The 17436-nt window shown below is 37.9% G+C and overlaps 2 protein-coding genes across 4 annotated transcripts; one reads left to right on the top strand and one right to left on the bottom strand.

The window, feature by feature from the left end:
- Nucleotides 1-1114: 1114 nt before the first annotated feature.
- Nucleotides 1115-2530, bottom strand: LOC133861131 (chlorophyll a-b binding protein 8, chloroplastic). The gene is made up of 3 exons (XM_062296847.1): nt 2245-2530; nt 2064-2125; nt 1115-1917 (listed from the first exon to the last, which is right to left on the bottom strand). The coding sequence occupies exons 1-3, from the start codon at nt 2395-2397 to the stop codon at nt 1302-1304; spliced, it is 831 nt and encodes a 276-aa protein (XP_062152831.1). The 5' UTR covers nt 2398-2530; the 3' UTR covers nt 1115-1301.
- An 8738-nt stretch (nt 2531-11268) lies between these two features.
- LOC133860734 (DEAD-box ATP-dependent RNA helicase 53, mitochondrial-like) lies at nt 11269-17436 on the top strand. 3 transcript variants are annotated; one of them, XR_009898928.1, is made up of 10 exons: nt 11269-11818; nt 12038-12165; nt 12264-12675; nt 13109-13207; nt 13417-13641; nt 14933-15094; nt 15957-16472; nt 16610-16730; nt 17068-17137; nt 17213-17436. XR_009898928.1 is itself a non-coding variant. In XM_062296341.1 (8 exons), exons 1-7 carry the CDS (start codon nt 11450-11452, stop codon nt 16458-16460), a joined length of 1899 nt encoding a protein of 632 aa, XP_062152325.1. In that variant the 5' UTR covers nt 11269-11449; the 3' UTR covers nt 16461-16472; nt 16610-16874. The 3 variants fall into 3 exon arrangements, 1 of the variants encoding a protein (XP_062152325.1); XR_009898927.1 differs by having other exon boundaries at nt 17068-17436; XM_062296341.1 differs by lacking the exons at nt 17068-17137; nt 17213-17436 and having other exon boundaries at nt 16610-16874.

Genomic DNA, 17436 nt, shown 5'->3' with positions numbered 1-17436 from the left:
GGGACTCTTTTATTTATACTTTGTTTCCTTTTAAAAAATAAGAAGAAAATAATTAAAAAAAAATCAAGAGAAGACAAAGGCATGGAGGCTACTGCTTTGAAGGTAAGCTTAATTGAAAAAAAAAATGTCAAGGATATATAACGTATGTAAGACTCTAAGTTCAAATCCACTTATTGAGATTTCAAGATTTTTAAGACCTTGAGGACAAGGTTTATTCAAAGAGGGGTGGAATGTTATGTGTAGTCATTGTTTTATGATTAGGTTATTCAGTTTAATAGTGTTTTGTTGTTTTACTAGCCAGTTGTTCAGTTCATTATTTGTTTTATTATTGCTGTGGCGTACGTAGGACTCTTAGTATTAACACCGGGTGTTAGTAGGAATAGATTTAATTATGTTAGTAGTTGAGTTATAGTCCATGTTGAAATCTGTTTCTCATGAGACTCTTTCATTGTATTTTGACGTTATTAAAGTACAACATTGTTATGGAATAAAAAATGAATGAAGTAAATTATCAAACTTTGTATTTGTGAGTTGAGAGCACTTTTAATTGCTCATAGGAGGTCAGGATTTCTCAAAAATCCTACAATTAAATATATTTTTCTTGTTAGTTTCTCATCCAAATATTAAAAATATGAAAAATTGGAGAGCATATATAACCCAATTGCTGTAGGAAGTTTACATCGATCTCCGGTGGGAGAGGAAGTGATTGAAGTTCTTGAGTGGCGAAGCTCGTATTTGCTACCAGCACTTAATTGAGATGTAGACTAAGGTGTGGATAATCTCATTGGTTGATATAATTCTGAGAAACCATTTACGTATGGCCTGGCCTTGAGGTGTCCATCTTAAGATATGGCCTCTCATCATATAGTACTAGACTAATTAAGTCGTGATGGCTTAGGACTTATTCGATCTTATGTGGATTGAAAATTGAGTCTTTGTTGATTTTGTTCCCAGTAATTTCACTTGATCACTCACTCTCTCTCCAATGTTTGGATTGCTTGCCCCGCCAATTCAAGAAAAATGCTCATGAATATTTCTCGAGAAGGATCAAATGCCGCCTGATTCGCTACATTCGATATATGATGGTCCACTCAAGGAGGCATTAAGAGGTCTATTTTCAGTTCTTAACATGCCATTTCTGAGAGAGTAGAGTTACACGAAGATCACAAGTTTCTAACATAACGTTACAAGAGAGAGAGAGAGAGATAGAGACAGACAGACAGACAGACAGAGAGATACACAGGGGTTGGGTTGGTTGTTCCAAACAACGAAGCTAGGGACATTATGTATAAGCCTCTTAATTAATGGAACTTGAGGCTAGTCAAGACGTTGTTGTTGACAGGGTCAGCTAAGTGATCCAGGAGGTTTTGGAAAGGGCCAACTCCTGTGACAAGAGCCTGTACAAAGTAACCCAGTATGGCCAACATGGCCAACCTCCCATTCTTTACCTCCTTCAGCTTCAAGTCTTTCAACGACTTCTCGTCCTTTCCAAAGCCAAGAGGGTTAAACAAGGGTCCCCCAGGGTAGGGTGCCTCCCCAGACCCTCCCAAATACTTCTCAAACCCCAAAAAGTACTGTTTCCCCATCGATCCTGGCTTGGCCCAGTCTTGAAACCTCCTGTGCTCTGCAAATCCCATCAGTGCCATCTCAAACACAAAAAGAGTGTAGTTGTCTGCCCAGTAATTGTATGTCCCAGCCGGCGGAATCACGCCAGTTTTGAACCAAGGGAGGGCTGTTTCCGGAGGGATAAGGCCAAGCTTCCCAAATATCTCCGGTGCTATTGCTCCCACTGCACCCAACATGGCATAACGTCCGTTGATGACCTCGCCATAGGCCAACCATTTGGGCTCGATGAATCCTCCTGTACCTTCAGGATCTGAGAGGCCTAGAGGGTCGAATCCATAGTCACCCGGGAGGCTGTAAATTTATATATATTAATTTTCAAGAAAAGTGAATCAAATTAATATGAGTATATATAGGACGTACATCGAAAGCTGCTGCATAATGCACGCATGCAAGTCTAAATTAATCACAAGGAAATGGAAATTGCATGCATGAGTTACCTGCCGTCCAAGTAAGAAAGGCTCTGCTTGGATGCAAACCACAAGGGTCTATCTGCTCCTTGCTGAAATCAAATTAATCAAGCACATAAACATAGAATGTACATTATATATCCGTAACAGTTTGGACAGAAGAAGGATCTACACTAACCGAATGCTAGTAGATAATAATCAACAAACAAACCTTAACAGGTGGAGTGGCTGCTGCCCTTACTGCAAAGGAAGCTTTTTTTGAGAACCCAATTGGAGATTGGAGTGGTCTTGCTCCTAGTATCTGTCTGGTAGCCTCCACTGACGAGGTAAGAGATGATGATGATACCAGCGCCTGCGTTGCCATTTCCTTCTCTCTCGCTCTCTAGCTACTGCGGTTTTATTATCAAAGTAGTGAGCAGATCGACTGCCAGAAACTGATTATCTAAAGATTGAGATCCAGTTTTAGAACGACAAACAATTTACAGCAAATATGGGCCAAGCTGAGCCACTACTTGTGGGGCTCGGTGGCACTGATTTTCTGGCTGTTATGTTAGCTGACCCGACTTTCAGATTAGGTTAGGATCTGATTCTCCAACAAGCAGTGTACACGTGGCATCATTACTTGGATAAGGGATTTGAAGTACTCCCACTCGATCTCACGTGGCGGCCTCTGTATCATATATTTATATATTTATATTTGCTAGCGAGATTTTTAAACGTGCAATTGTTTTTTTTTTTTTTTTTGGTAATTACTCTAAAGGCCCTTTGAGATTGCATGAAGTTCTGCAATTAATGCAATACGATCCTACAGTATATTAGATATTATCATATTACTGACCATTAAACTCATGCAATAGGATCCTCGATCTTCAATTGAACTCAACCGGAGAAGAGCAAGTTATAAATAAAAGCATTTTGATAATTTTACACAATATAAAATTATTAAAATATCATTTTATATAACTAATCGGCTCTTTTTCAGTTGAGTTCTAGGTCCTAAACTCATGGATGTAGAAGAATATTATATAAAAAATAATGCTTAAGACTAGTGGCGGAGTAAGAATTTTGGCTCAAGGGTCAAGATTTTTAATGAAAAAAATTTAAGTTGAACAAAATTTTATTAAAAATATTAAATAATATATTAACAAAATAAATAAATAAATCAACAAAATTTAACTATTGTTTAAATAATGGTTAACCGGTTGATAAGGTCATTTTCGTAGATATGCTATTTGGATTTGGTCTCTATCATTATGATGGAAATATAATAATAATAATAAAAAAAAAATCTAATCAAAGATCTAGTGACAGATTTGTTAAACCTAAATTGACACGAACTGGTTTAGAATTTAATTAGAGCTCAATGAAATCATTATTGTTTTATATAATCTCAAGTAATTAATTACAATTATATATATATATATATATATATATATATATATATATATATATATATATATATATAAACGATTAATATTAAAGAGGAATTTAAATATAAAAGTTGTTTAATCAATTAAAAATTTAATTGCACATGTTAAACTTTTTTGACAAATTTGGCCAGTTACATAGTATTTATGGTAACTTAGGTTTAAAGTCGGTGACTCAGTGCTTTAAAAAAGAAAATGAGAAAAAGTAAAAAAAAGAAAGAAAGAAAAAAAGGTATAAATTCGGCGCTAAGAGGCGTCAAACAACAGGTCTTTCCTTATTTTATTTTTTTTATTTTTCCTAAGCGGCGTCAACGGTTCTCTTGTAAACAAAACGAGTGTTTTCTACTTTATTTAAACTTAGCGTTTTACCTTACTTAAATGTTGCATTTTGTAAAAAATAAAAGGTCGTCTTCCCTTCTTCCTTCTTCTATCTTCGTTACATAATCTCCTAACCCTAAACAGACTAACAGTTATAAGGAAAAAAAATAATATCGGTGGCTAAGCTTGAATCCTGGTCTGGTGTAAAGTCAATGTCCCTTAATGAGCAACTGGGGGGAATCCGGACATTTGATTGAGAGGTGAGGGGGGCACTTGACCCCTCTCGATTCTTTCTGGCTCCGCTCTTGCTCAATACGTTTATTATTCTTTTATCCTTTTAAATGTGATATTTAAAATTATAATTGAATTAAAATTTAATAATAATTCATTTTAAATTTAATGGTAATTTTTAAATATACATTAACAAGTAATAACTAAAGAACATAGGGACGGCCACAGGTTAATGCTTGGAAGCCCTTTAAAACTTAAAAATTTCTTAAAATTTATATTTTTTATAAGGTGAACTCTCAAAAATTTATTGTTTTCCTTAAAAAATAAAAAAATAAATAAAAAGAAAGAAAAGAAAAGAAATAGTTTTCCCCATTTCTGGTTCCGCCCTGAAAGAACATGTTAAGTCTTAGTCCCCAAAAGGCCAAAACACACAACAAAGGTCAAGAGTCTTCTACTGCTGTTTATTTTTTTTTATCTTTTTTTTTAAAGGAACTTGTGAAACTGCTGTTTAGATTGAAAGACAAATGAAGAATTCGAATTTCCTTAAACACTCAATATGCGTGTGGCCGGATGACAGCATTAGCAATGTAATTCGATGAGTTATATTATACCACTCACTACTAACAACCAAAAAAAAAAAAGTTTTTATCCTGACCAACCGTTGATGCGTTAGAGGGCCTAAAACGTCACTAAATTTTAGTAACGTATTATTTTTTACACGTGTACAACGTTAAGAATCAGAATGTCAAAACTGAAAATTTATTGATGTTTTAGTGTTTCACATGTCAGGAATTTAGTGACGTGGCAAATTTGGCGCGTCAATAATGTTATTGACGTGACAAAAATTTTAACACGGCAATAACTTATTGACATGTCAAAATTTTGCAACGTCAATAATGTCAAAAAATGACACGTCAATAACTTTCTTGACGTGCCAAAAAAAAAAATGACACATCTCTAAATCATGAACAAATTGATTATTATTATTATTTTTGCTTGCATGAATACAATTTTTGGATTTTTTGTGGTTGACCTGATAGACAATTTACATATTTACTTCCAAACGTACATTTCCATCAATTCATTGTGTACAACATCAAAATACTCATTTCCATCTATCTTCAACAATCACAACTATTCAAAATGAATGAAAAAAAAAAAAAAAAAAAAAAAAAAAAAAAAAAAAACTAGTTTTAACAAACATACAATCAAAGTATCTCTGTCATTACCAACAAAGACAAAATATACAAGAACAGATTACAAAATATGGAAGTATATAGTTACATCTAACTATATAAGAGTGTCCATAACACACGTTAAAGAAGAGAAAATGGAAGATGCAGTTAGTACAACATATGACCAAGTCCCACAAAGTGTTCAGCCCAAGTTGTCACCCATCGTAATGATCGAACAACTGTGCAGCATGCTCTGCACTAATTGTGAATGACAAAACAAACACAATTAACAAACAATATGATAGAATCATATTAAGTCCTAAGCATTGAGCAATGTGTGAACGTAAACAAACGTCACCATACTAAAAAAAAAAAAAATCATTATATTAATTATTACCTGATTCGCTGTCGACAAATGATCTCACATTCAAAAGAAGTGGGGAAGCTCTATCTGGCGCTGCGGTATGCTAAGTGACCTCGAGCTCGGATCTTGTTCTAAGCATCATTTCCTCAAGCTGGCGAAAACGGGCCTCATATGTGCCCAATGTTGTTGCCAACTGAGCATCCTTTTCTACAAGTCGTGCCGTCATCTGAGTCTGTGGCGCCAACAACACATCTATCTCTGCTCCGCGTTGTGCCCGCTCAGCCTCTAGTGCTAAGTCGAATAATTTTGAGAGATGGTGGAGTGCCTTGGGTTCTGTGACCGTGCTTGTGAGGGTGTAAAGTATGAGTGTATGGTTCCCTGCACAGGCAAAACATTTGGTCCAACCTGTCGAACTCTACCAGCATACTCGGGCTTATTTTCGTGCGCCTGGGCTTATGCGTCGTTCGGTGCCCAGCGTACCGTCCCTTGTGTCACACTCGACGATGCGGCAGGGTTGGTTGGTAGTAGCTCTTTCATCCTCTCCTGTATGTTGTATTAAATGTTGGTGTGTCAGACAAGTATTAAGCGTAAAGAATTTATCGCACATATAAGTAAAACAAGATATGAAATGTGAGTAGCATACACATCTCTCATTTACTATGTCATTCGGATAGTTTCCATCCTTCTTCTTGTGGGTCTTTATGTAAGCCTCAGCCGAAAAAATAAAACATAAACACATGTTTATATATATATATATATATATATATATATATATATTCAAATGTTTATATCTATATGTATAAGATGTTTACACCTATATGTATAGGGTAAATTACATACATACACTCTCATGTGTCAACCTTGCAAAGCTCTTGGACCCGGTGCAGTGGGGAGTATCGTGCAATGCTCGCAATCTCTTCTTATGAGCAACATACTCCTACACAATTAACATTCTTAATATGTGAGCACTAACACAATTACATGCAATTAATCAAATTACACAAAATAGTAATATAAATCATGACCTACCTGATTTTGCTTGCCACACCATTTATCCAACAACACCTCCAAGTCGACGAGGTCGTACTTAATTGGAGAGATTTGCTTCACCCACTTTTGCTTGTACTATGTCAGGCGTATCGTCCAACTGAATGGCAAGCTTGAGTTTTAATGAGTGTGAAAATAAAATATGACTTTTAAACAACCCAAGTGTGTGTGTTTGTGTGCAACAAAATATCTTAAATGCGAAATTTAAATAAGACAAGATATTTGTTACGAAGTGAAAACTCTATGAAGAGAAAAAACCACTCCAAGGCAGCCAAACCCAAGAACTCCACTATCCAAAAACAAAGCTAGTTACAAGATACTCGTACTCACATACCCTTATGCAGTAGTCATACCTTTAACTTTGATACGAAGCCCATCGTGAATGTTTCCCAACTAGATCTTCCACCTAAATGGGTTTTTGATGGATTCCTTTACCTTAAGGCTGACCCTTAAGATAGACTTCACACGAACGGTTGAGCACACACTGGTAACGGCTTAAGAGCTAGTGGATCTTCAATTCTCCCTAAACACCCTTTCAAAGCACTATGGAATTCACTGTCGAATTCTGTACAAAATACAAGCATGGGGCCCTCTATTTATAGGCTTACAGGAAACCTAAAACTGCTAAGATCGGGCTCTGGTTGTCGAGCGTCTGGACGGAAGTTAGCCACGTATGGACGGTTTTTTGCGATATCCTTTCAGAAACAGCGTAATTTTATCTTTATCAGGTCCACGTCCGGACGGCTTGACCGAGCGTCCGGACTGTCTTCGCTATAACTCGTAGCGTTCGAACTGAATACTGGAATATTCTGAAATGCTGGATAGCATCCAGACGGCTTGCAGAGACTTCCCAAACAATGTTGACTTTTGAAATTCAATTCCGTGTTGAATAAAGATTGACCTATCGTCCGGACGGTGTTGCTCTGACGTCCGGATGTCTTCAATGTTATTTGTTAGACATTGCGGGGCGTCCGGACGCCTTCAAAGGCTCGTTCGGACGGTTACACAGGAACCGGTTGATTTGGCTTGAAATTTGCAAGGACTCTTCATAGACATCTTCTAGAAGCTTGTGATCAGTCACATGCTTTAATTTGAACACTGTTTGAATACATGAAGATTCTGAATTGAAAATCGATCATCCTGTTAATTTGCAACCATTACATAAAGTGTTTTTGTCAACCAGAATATTTTTTTGATAAGTATTTTTGTCAACCAGAATGTTGCCAATATAAAATACTAACAGAGTGCTTCTCACATGTTAATTAAAAAATTATATGCTTTTTACATGCTAATTAAAAAATCAAGTGCTTCTTACATGTTAAGAGACACATAACAGTTTTATAAGAAATAAATTTCCTCCAAACTAGGTGGAGGGATTTTTTTTTTTTTTCTAATTAATGAATAAATTTACATTTCTCTCTAGTTTAAAGACTAGAACACTTGCAAAAAATAATTTGCAACTCACCTAGTGGATATAAAAAAAAAATGCATAACCCACAAACCAATCCCAATCCAAAACCACAAACCTGTAGTGCCAAAAAACTACATGTTACAAATCTGCAGAATCATAGGGAGAAACAAACCAGAGCTAAACACGTACACTTATACACTCACATTACAATAAAAAACCAAATATACACACAAATCAACACAATATCTTTACATGTATTCCCGAACTTTCACAAAAGGGCTTCATATATTTTCCTGTGTCCTTTTAAAACTCCCAATAGAGATGAGCTTTGTCCTAACTTCCCATCTGATTTGAGCAACAATATTCTTTTCCTCTGTATAGATTTGGCTATCATGCCTAATATTATTACATTGCTTCCAGATGTGGTAAATTGTAGCTTCCCATCCAAGTCAGCAAAGAGTATAATTCATATTGTTCTTCCAACTCTTTAAACCCTAATACAACATGCGTTAAAACGGCTCAAAATATAATTAGAGCTGTTTTTTACAGTGTTAGTAAAAACGGCTTAAATTAGATCCGTTTTGTTAAAACAGCTCCAATGAAAACGGCTCAAAAAATCTCTTCTTCTTTTTATTTTTTATTTTTTGGGGGGTAATGACATCTCCCCAACATGTATGAACCTCATCCACCAAGCAGGTTTGCAAGATAATCTGCCAAATGGGTTTACTAAAACCACATCGGAAAAATAAGTGGCCTCTCCCCTCGATCCATACAACTCATACAGAAAACACAAAGAACATACACTTCCATGGTTAACCCATCTTTCCATCCTCTCCCCCGGACCGGCCAAGACAGTCTCTAACTGCAAGCCGTGTAATAAAAGCATGCTGGGGTATGGCCATTGAAGACCAAACAATCTTCCATTATTCGACTTCTGTGCTCTTACTCCCAATATAATTATTAGGCTGCTTCCAGGTCGAAGGAAATTTCTTCAAACTACCTTGGTAAAATTAACCTGTGTTTATTGAGCATGTGCTTTTCACATGTTAATTAAAAAAGTTAGTATTTTTCACATATTAATTAAAATAATTGTATATTTTTCGCATATTAAGAGGCACAAAATTTTTCAAACTTAGTTGAAAAAAATTTCCTCTTAACTAGTTTAGAGGAAATTTATGCCCTTAGCGAGTTAGCGCTAAATGCTACGTCAAGGGCCCAAGGCAATGTATCACTAATTGCAAATGGATCCACTGAAAAAGCAAATACTGAGGAAGACTTTTCCTGCAAAATTGAGACTTTTATCGTACATTATGACCTGTAAAATAATGGATTAAATTGGATTAAATTTTTTTAACACAATATTCATCAATTTTGTTTTTAACACAATTTATAAAATTATTATATATTTTTTAAGCATATAAAAATCATGTGATTCTTACATGCAAATTAAAAAAAAGGGATAACTTTATAAAAGAGTATTGAATTATATACCGTTTTGAGATAAGGGCACTGAACTAGCAAACGTTTCAAATTGGGTATTCAAGTTTTCAAACGTCTCACTTAAGGGTACTTTGTTAGGATTTATTGTTAAATCCTGCAAAAATTTTCAAAATACCCATGCGTTTATTTTTTTTTAAAAAAAAGGGGTAATTACCTTTTCCCCCCATGAACTATCGGCCAATGTCATTTTGCCCCCACGAACTACCACTTCGACCAAAAGAGAGCATCAAACTACCATTTTTACACACTTTGCCCCCTTCTGTCAGTCTAATTCATGCAAAGACGAAAATGCCCTAACTCAATTTTGAAAATGACTGAAATACCCTCATTTTTTTTTTTTTTTTAAAAAAAAAAAAAAAGACTGAATGAAAGGGGTGGCTGCCGCCACCCCTGAGGTGGCCGGGTGGCCTGCGAGCCACCCCAGAGGTGGCTCCGGCCACCTCTGGGGTGGCTTGCGGCCACCCCGGAAGCTGGGTGGCCGCGCGGCCACCCTAGAAATGACCTAGGGTGGCCGCGCGGCCCCCCCAGGTTCTGGGGAGGCCGTGCGGCCACCCCAGGTTCTGGGGAGGCCGTGCGGCCACCCCTTAGGTCGGGGTGGGCCGCGAGCCACCCCAGAGGTGGCCGGAGCCACCTCTGGGGTGGCTCGCGGCCCACCCCGAAAGCTGGGTGGCCGCGCGGCCACCCTAGAAATGACCTAGGGTGGCCGCGCGGCCCCCCCAGGTTCTGGGGAGGCCGTGCGGCCACCCCTTAGGCCGGGGTGGGCCGCGAGCCACCCAGAGGTGGCCGGAGCCACCTCTGGGGGTGGCTCGCAGGCCACTCGGCCACCTAAAGGGGTGGCGGCAGCCACCCCTTTTCCTTCAGATTTTTGGTTTTTTTTTTTTAAAAAAATATATTAATTTTAATATTTTTTATTAATTACTGTAGAGGGTATTTTGGTCTTTAAGTCAAAATTAACGGTAAAAAATGGCATATTCCATCCAAAATTAACGGAATTCCTGACGGAAGGGGGCAACGTGTATAAAAATGGTAGTTTGATGCTCTCTTTTGGTCTAAGTGGTAGTTCATGGGGGCAAAATGACATTGACCGGTAGTTCATGGGGGGAAAAGGTAATTACCCAAAAAAAAAATTTATAAAAATTTTCAAAGATTCAGAGAAGAGTATTTTTGCAAATTCTAATAAATTTTGAAAACACCTAGATCTTAGCAATTTTTTTTTCCTAAAAAAATTAGGGGTATTTTGGGTACTCCGTTAAGATTTAACAGCAAATCTTAACGGAGTACCCTTAAGTGAGACGTTTGGAAACTTGGATACCCCAGTTTGAGATATTTGCTAGTTTAATATCCTTATTTCAAAACATCGTAAAATTCAATACCCTTTTGTAAAGTTATTCCTTAAAAAAAATTTATACTTTTCACATATTAAAATATACGTAACATTTTTATAGACCGAATTTCGCCGGAGTCCGATAATAATAGGTCTCAATCTGAAGTTAGTCTCAAGTTAGTTTTTAGACTGTTATTGGGCCGAGCTAAATGAAGCTCTGACCACATTTGGGCTTGGCCTTGATCAAACTTATGTTGGAGTAGAGAAATCCTTGTGAGAGGCTGAGAGCATTGGTACTGGAGTGTCGCGAATTCACCGGATGTTTCCTCAAGTGGCTTGCTCAGAAATACTTGTGAGAGAAGTAAATGTTAATGACATGGCACAGAAATGCAGAGGAGTGCAGTGTAATGGGGAGAAAGCCGACCGCAGATGATCCGGAGCCCATAAAAATCCTTGCTAACAAAAACCCGTACCATAAGTCATAAAAAGCCCATCTGCTCGCCTCTCTCCGGCGTCACTCCCCCACCCCCCGAAAAACCCCAAGTGCTAAAACCCTAACTCCCGAACATTTAAATCTGTCTCTCTCTCCGCAGCGTGCAGTCTCTTTTAGAAGAAGAAAATGGCGAGTATCATCTTAAAAAGGTCTTCTTCGATAATCTCCAGGCGGGCTCTCGCCGCCTTCACCACAGCCACCCTTCCAAAACTATACCTTCATCAGCACCATCCGCTAGCATCATCGGCATCCGACCTTCTTCCTGGAAATGGAAGTATATCTTTCTTCCATAAAGCCAGGGACTTCCATGCCAAATCTGGGCCCTTGTATTTCAGGGTCTCGTTGCCGTCGCAGGCCGAGTACGCTGCCGTAGACGATTACGAGGTGAACGCTGCCGCTGATGACGAGGGCCTCGAGATAGCCAAGCTCGGGATTTCCTCGGAGATTGTCTCTGCTTTGGCCAAGAAGGGCATCACTAAGCTCTTTCCCATTCAGGTCTTATACACAACATTTCTCTCTATTTCTTTTCTTCTTTCTGTTTGGTTCGTTTTCCTCTCGATATAAATAAAAACAAGAATCCCTATCTTTTCAGCCTAGTTTCTTTATTTTTGTGTGCCTTGCCTCACCCCTACTGATAGTGGGTTATCCTTGTCATAATCACTAATCATCTCTTTGTCCCTGTAGCAATTAATTGTGGTTTTCTCTTATATGTAGAAAGCGGTGCTGGAACCAGCAATGCAAGGGCGTGACATGATTGGTCGAGCTAGAACAGGAACGGGCAAAACTCTTGCTTTTGGAATTCCCATTATGGATAAGATCATTCAGTTCAACGCTAAACATGGGTTCGTTTCTTTGATCCATTTTTTCCCTTGTTGGTTGAGTGATAGAATTCCAACTGTTTCCTAAAAGTACATGTTTTTATATATGTTTCATCATACAGGCGGGGCAGGTATCCGCTGGCGTTGGTTTTGGCCCCAACAAGGGAGCTCGCCCGCCAGGTTGAGAAGGAATTTGCTGAGTCCGCGCCAGGATTGGATACAATTTGCGTTTATGGCGGTACGCCCATCTCAAGCCAAATGAGGCAGCTTGACTATGGTGTTGATGTAGCTGTTGGCACACCTGGTCGCATTATTGATCTTTTGAACAGAGGTGCTCTGAACTTGTCAGAAGTTCAGTTTGTTGTTCTTGATGAAGCTGACCAGATGCTTCAAGTTGGCTTCCAGGAGGAAGTTGAAAAAATCTTGGAGAAGTTGCCGCGGGATCGTCAGAGTTTGATGTTCTCTGCAACAATGCCATCTTGGATAAAAAAACTCACCCAAAATTACCTAAAAAATCCACTAACAATTGATCTGGTGAGTTTGTAGCTTCATTTTAGTCAATCATCAGATTATAACGTTAACATACTATTTGTCCTCGTAGTTCTTACTATGCCAACTTTTAAGGGTATGCTTGATGGATCCGATTCTATGCTTTCTTGCATTATTACTTTTCTGTGAGCTTGATTTGATTCTGTAGCTTGTAGTCGATGTCATTAAGGAGTAGGAGTTGGAGATAAAAAGGTTTAATCTCGTATGTTGTTCATATTATAACGGTTTTAGTATTTGTCACTGCAACTTGAGGTCTATAGTTATGACTAAGTTATTTCTGAATCATGGCATCAGTATGTACTAAAATTCGAGGAAACCCTTTCTGGTCCGTTCTGTGTTTGGACATCTAGTGTAACTGCAGAAAGTTGGGGTTCTAGTGTATGGCTACAAGCACATTAACGGCTTAACTGTCCTGTAGGTTGGAGATTCTGATCAGAAGTTGGCTGATGGAATTTCTCTATACTCGATTGCATCAGACAATTATGGAAAAGCTTCAATTATTGGACCTCTGATAACAGTATGGTTCCAGAACTTATAATATTTATATGTATTTTTAAATTTTCTCTATGTTTGATGGTCAATGTGCTTATTTAATTATTTTAATTATTAAATTCTTTTAAACCTTCATTTTGTTTTCTTCTTTGCAAAGGTCAGAGAACTTTGTGAGTTCTTGTTTTAACCTTGTTCACCATTGCTTCCATTCTCACCATCAGATTTGTTTGTCAGGAGCATGCAAAAGGAGGAAAATGTATTGTTTTCACTCAAACAAAACGTGATGCTGATCGTTTGGCATATGCCATGGGAAGAAACTACAAATGCGAGGCTTTGCATGGGGATATCTCTCAAAGTCAGAGGGAAAGAACACTTGCAGGTTTCCGAGATGGGAATTTCAATATTTTAGTTGCCACTGATGTTGCCTCTCGTGGCCTTGATATACCTAATGTTGATCTGGTAGATTTTTTCTCCATTCTTCTTTCTTATGTAAATTGTTTTTGCGTGATTATTAATCCTTCTTGGCTAGAAATTAACTCAGTGTCATTCTTAGAGCATCTCTAGCAATGATAGATATTTTACCCACTCACTTTTCAATACAAACTCAAACAGATTCTCTATTTTATTATCTACTTTTTTTTAAATATTATTATTCAGTTATTTTTTATTCTCTCTCTCTATTTTTTTTTTCTCACTCTCGCTCACCTAAACCGCCACGGCCTCTGGCCCTCTGCAACTCCCCGCTTCCCTTTCCACCCACTGCCTCTCTCTCTCTCTCTCTCTCCAAATCCACAAATCCCTTCTCCTGGAGATTATCTAATGTTCCTGACCATCAAGGTTACAAATTTTGGAGAGAAATGGTAGGCCACTGATGGCGTGTTGAGGCGTGGGTGATGGTGTGTGTGTTTTGTGAAAGTGGGTTGGCTTTGTGGCTGTTCTTTGTTTGAGGTTTGAGCATTGAGGGAGAGAAGAGAGATAAGGAGAGAGATGATGACTTGATGAGCGACAGGGAGAGAGAGAGAGAAACTGAAAGAAAAAGAATAAAAAATGCTTCTAGGGTGCTACATTGAATAGCAAAATATTGCTATTCACTGTAGCAACATATGCATTTTAGCTCCTCTGGGGCTAACCTGCTGGAGATAAAAATAGGCTCATAGTAGCTAAATATAGCTATTTTGAGCCTTTTAGCTACTCTGCTGGAGTTGCTCTTAGTTGACAATAGATTAATCCGCTTAGTTTGTAATTGATATATTAACTTGTTTCTCTGCTCCCCATTCTTTTCCTGTATGTATTATTCTTTTTGTTTTTCCATCTTTGCAGTTGATATATGTAATGATGGTTCATGTACTTTGCAATTCGGTATATCCTTGATTTCTAATATATGAGACCATGCTGCAAGCAGTTCTCCTGATTGGCCCGGCTAAGTTTTGAAAAAACTGGCTCAATACTTGTGCCAATTGAAAGTTTTGTTGCTAGCTGTTCTTTGACATTTCTTGGATAATTGTCTGATCAGTTACCTTTTATTTATTTATTTTTTAATTTATCACTTCGTTATCATTTATTGTCTGTATGCATGTGTGTATGAAAAAAGTATGTATAATTTCTAATTTCTTGGGATTGTTGCTTTGAAATATCATTCTAGATAAATAGAGTAATTTATATCATAGAGGATTTTGTATGCATGCAAGTGTTTTTTCTGGTGGTTCTATTTGTTTTTGTTGCTCAACATTTAAACTCATCTCTTGATTAGGTAATACATTACGAGCTTCCCAACAATTCGGAGATATTTGTTCATCGATCAGGCCGAACAGGTCGTGCCGGGAAGAAAGGAAATGCTATCCTTATTTACACACAGGACCAGGCAAGGGCTGTCAGAGTTATAGAGCGAGACGTTGGATGCAGATTTACAGAGGTTTGGATTTATCTCCATTTCCATTTGCATCATCCTATTTATTCACTCTGAGTTTGATACCTGTTTGACAGTGACACAACGCTTTCTTTCTTTCTTTTTTAACATGGGTTATAGGATGTTAATCTGGTGAGATAGAATATAGGTAGAATGCTTTTAAGAATGAAATGCAAGTCTCTTGTTAAACCAGTGGGGTCTATATGCTTGATGCAACTTCCCTCATTACACAAGAATTTAGTTCTCATGTTGCTGTGGATGTGGATAGCAATGCGGATAATATTTTTACTTGAGTAGATGTCGCCATATGTTGGTTTAAAAATAGTGCTAGTCTGGTTGTGAAGCACCATGTTATATGATAAGGATAAGCGATCGAAAGTACTGGGGAGGTAGTTTTTTGACGGTATTGTGTTTAGAATTCTATGGCCGATCTGAATTGTTGGTTTACTCTGAACTACATGAGCAGCAAACTAGCTATTTTCATATCATAGATATACATGTGCATATTCTGCACAATGCATGCATGATGACATATATGGTGCTGACTGAAGTACTCATAAGTAGCACATCCTACTACTCGTGTGACCTACATCTCTTTAGATAACTAAAAGAGCTCTCTCTAGAACAATTATGTGCATATAAAATCTACAGTGTGGGACTGATTTCCACCTTAGCAGATGTTTTATGTTAGACTGATTGCTTGGATACTTGTTGGTTATCAGCTACCCATAATTGCTGTGACCTACATCTCCTTAGATAACTAACAGAGCACAATCATGTGCATGTAAAATCTACAGCGTGGGACTGATTTTCATCTAAGCAGATGTTTTATGTTAGACTGATTGCTTGAATACTTGTTGGTTATCAGCTACCCAAAATTGCTGTTGAGGGTGGAAGTGGGGACATGTTAGCTGACATGGGTGGTGGTGGTAGATTTGGCTCTCATGGAGGCATGAGGGATCGTCGGTCTGGTGATAGTGGCTTTAGCCGCTTTAGCGGTCAAGGGCGTCCTGGATCTGGTCGTAGCGGTGGCTATGGAGATTCCTATGGTCAAACAGGCTCTGGACGTTTTGGTTCCTTTGGTGGCCCTGGCTCACACAAATCTGGAGGTGGTTTTCCTGGCTCTAGCTCAAACCGATCTGGGAACTTTAGTGGTTCTGGGTCTAGTCGTTCAGGTTCTTTCGGCGATTTTAGTAGTTCAGACCGTTCTGGTGGTTTTGGGGGCTTTGGTTCAGGCCGTTCTAGTGGATTTGGTGACAACCTATCAAGCCAAACCAGCAGTGGCTTCAGTGATTCTCGTACTAGACGTTTTGGCAGCTTTGGGGATGATAGAATCAATGATGATCAGAACACTGGGAGAAGAGCATTCTGACTTTGTTGAATGGTAAGCTTACATTTCTTCATCACAAGAAAAAGTTGGAAGTTAATTTGGATGATTGTTTTATTCTTTAATTTCTTTATTTGTTAATGTATTTTTAAGTTATGGGGCAGCCAGTAACAATAGGATACTTCCAATGGCAGGTAAGGAAACAATTGAAGACAGCTATCAATGCGGAGATGAATACTGAGAGACAATGATTTATTTGATTAATAGTGTTTCATGGGAGGGGCAAGCGGCTTATAGGGAATTCTGCACCTACAAGTACTAATATTTCTAGTAACTCTAAGACGTAGTGTTGAGATATTTTGTTGTTTATATTCTAGCTATGCCATTATCTAAAGAGAATAGTCGCATCTTCTTAGAGGAGGCATATGTAATTTATTTTGAAAGTCAGTTTTTCGTTTTTCTTTTGGCCTCTTTATTTATTTTCCTTTTCATCTGAGTACTCAATTGCTGAGAATGGACTGCTTTCCTTGGTATTGTTTAGATAAAATTATGGAGCACAAAAGTGGATTAAGAAAGTTGAGTTTACCAAAACAAATCATCATACTATATATTGTGAAAATGGTGTTTGAAACATTGTGAATGTCTTTGACAGGATAAACAATATCTGGGATCCAGCAGGAAAAAGGATAAATGGAAAACAGCCTTCATATATGCAAGTTGATGTATGGAAGATTATTGGTGTTCTTTTTTTATTTAAGTAGTTTGTTGAACATTTGAAAGAGTTGGTTCTCTTGCAGTGATGGACTGTACCATTTGGCGTATTATGAGGAGCACGAGCATGGGTTGGAGTGCGTTTCTACTTCTTTCCCTGTTATTTCTTCTTCTACCTACCTTTGTGAAATGATTCATTGGTAAAAGTAAAGCTTAGGCGTTATTTGGTTTGCGGAATTAGTATTTCATTGGAAAATTGAATAGTTATTATCATTTACTGGGAATAAAAGAGAGTGTAATTGAATGGTTA

The sequence above is a fragment of the Alnus glutinosa genome, chromosome 2, assembly GCF_958979055.1.
Source record: "Alnus glutinosa chromosome 2, dhAlnGlut1.1, whole genome shotgun sequence".
Taxonomy (NCBI): Eukaryota; Viridiplantae; Streptophyta; class Magnoliopsida; order Fagales; family Betulaceae; genus Alnus; species Alnus glutinosa.
The sequence above is the reverse complement of the archived record's forward strand: the minus strand, read 5'-3'. Positions and strand labels throughout refer to the sequence as shown.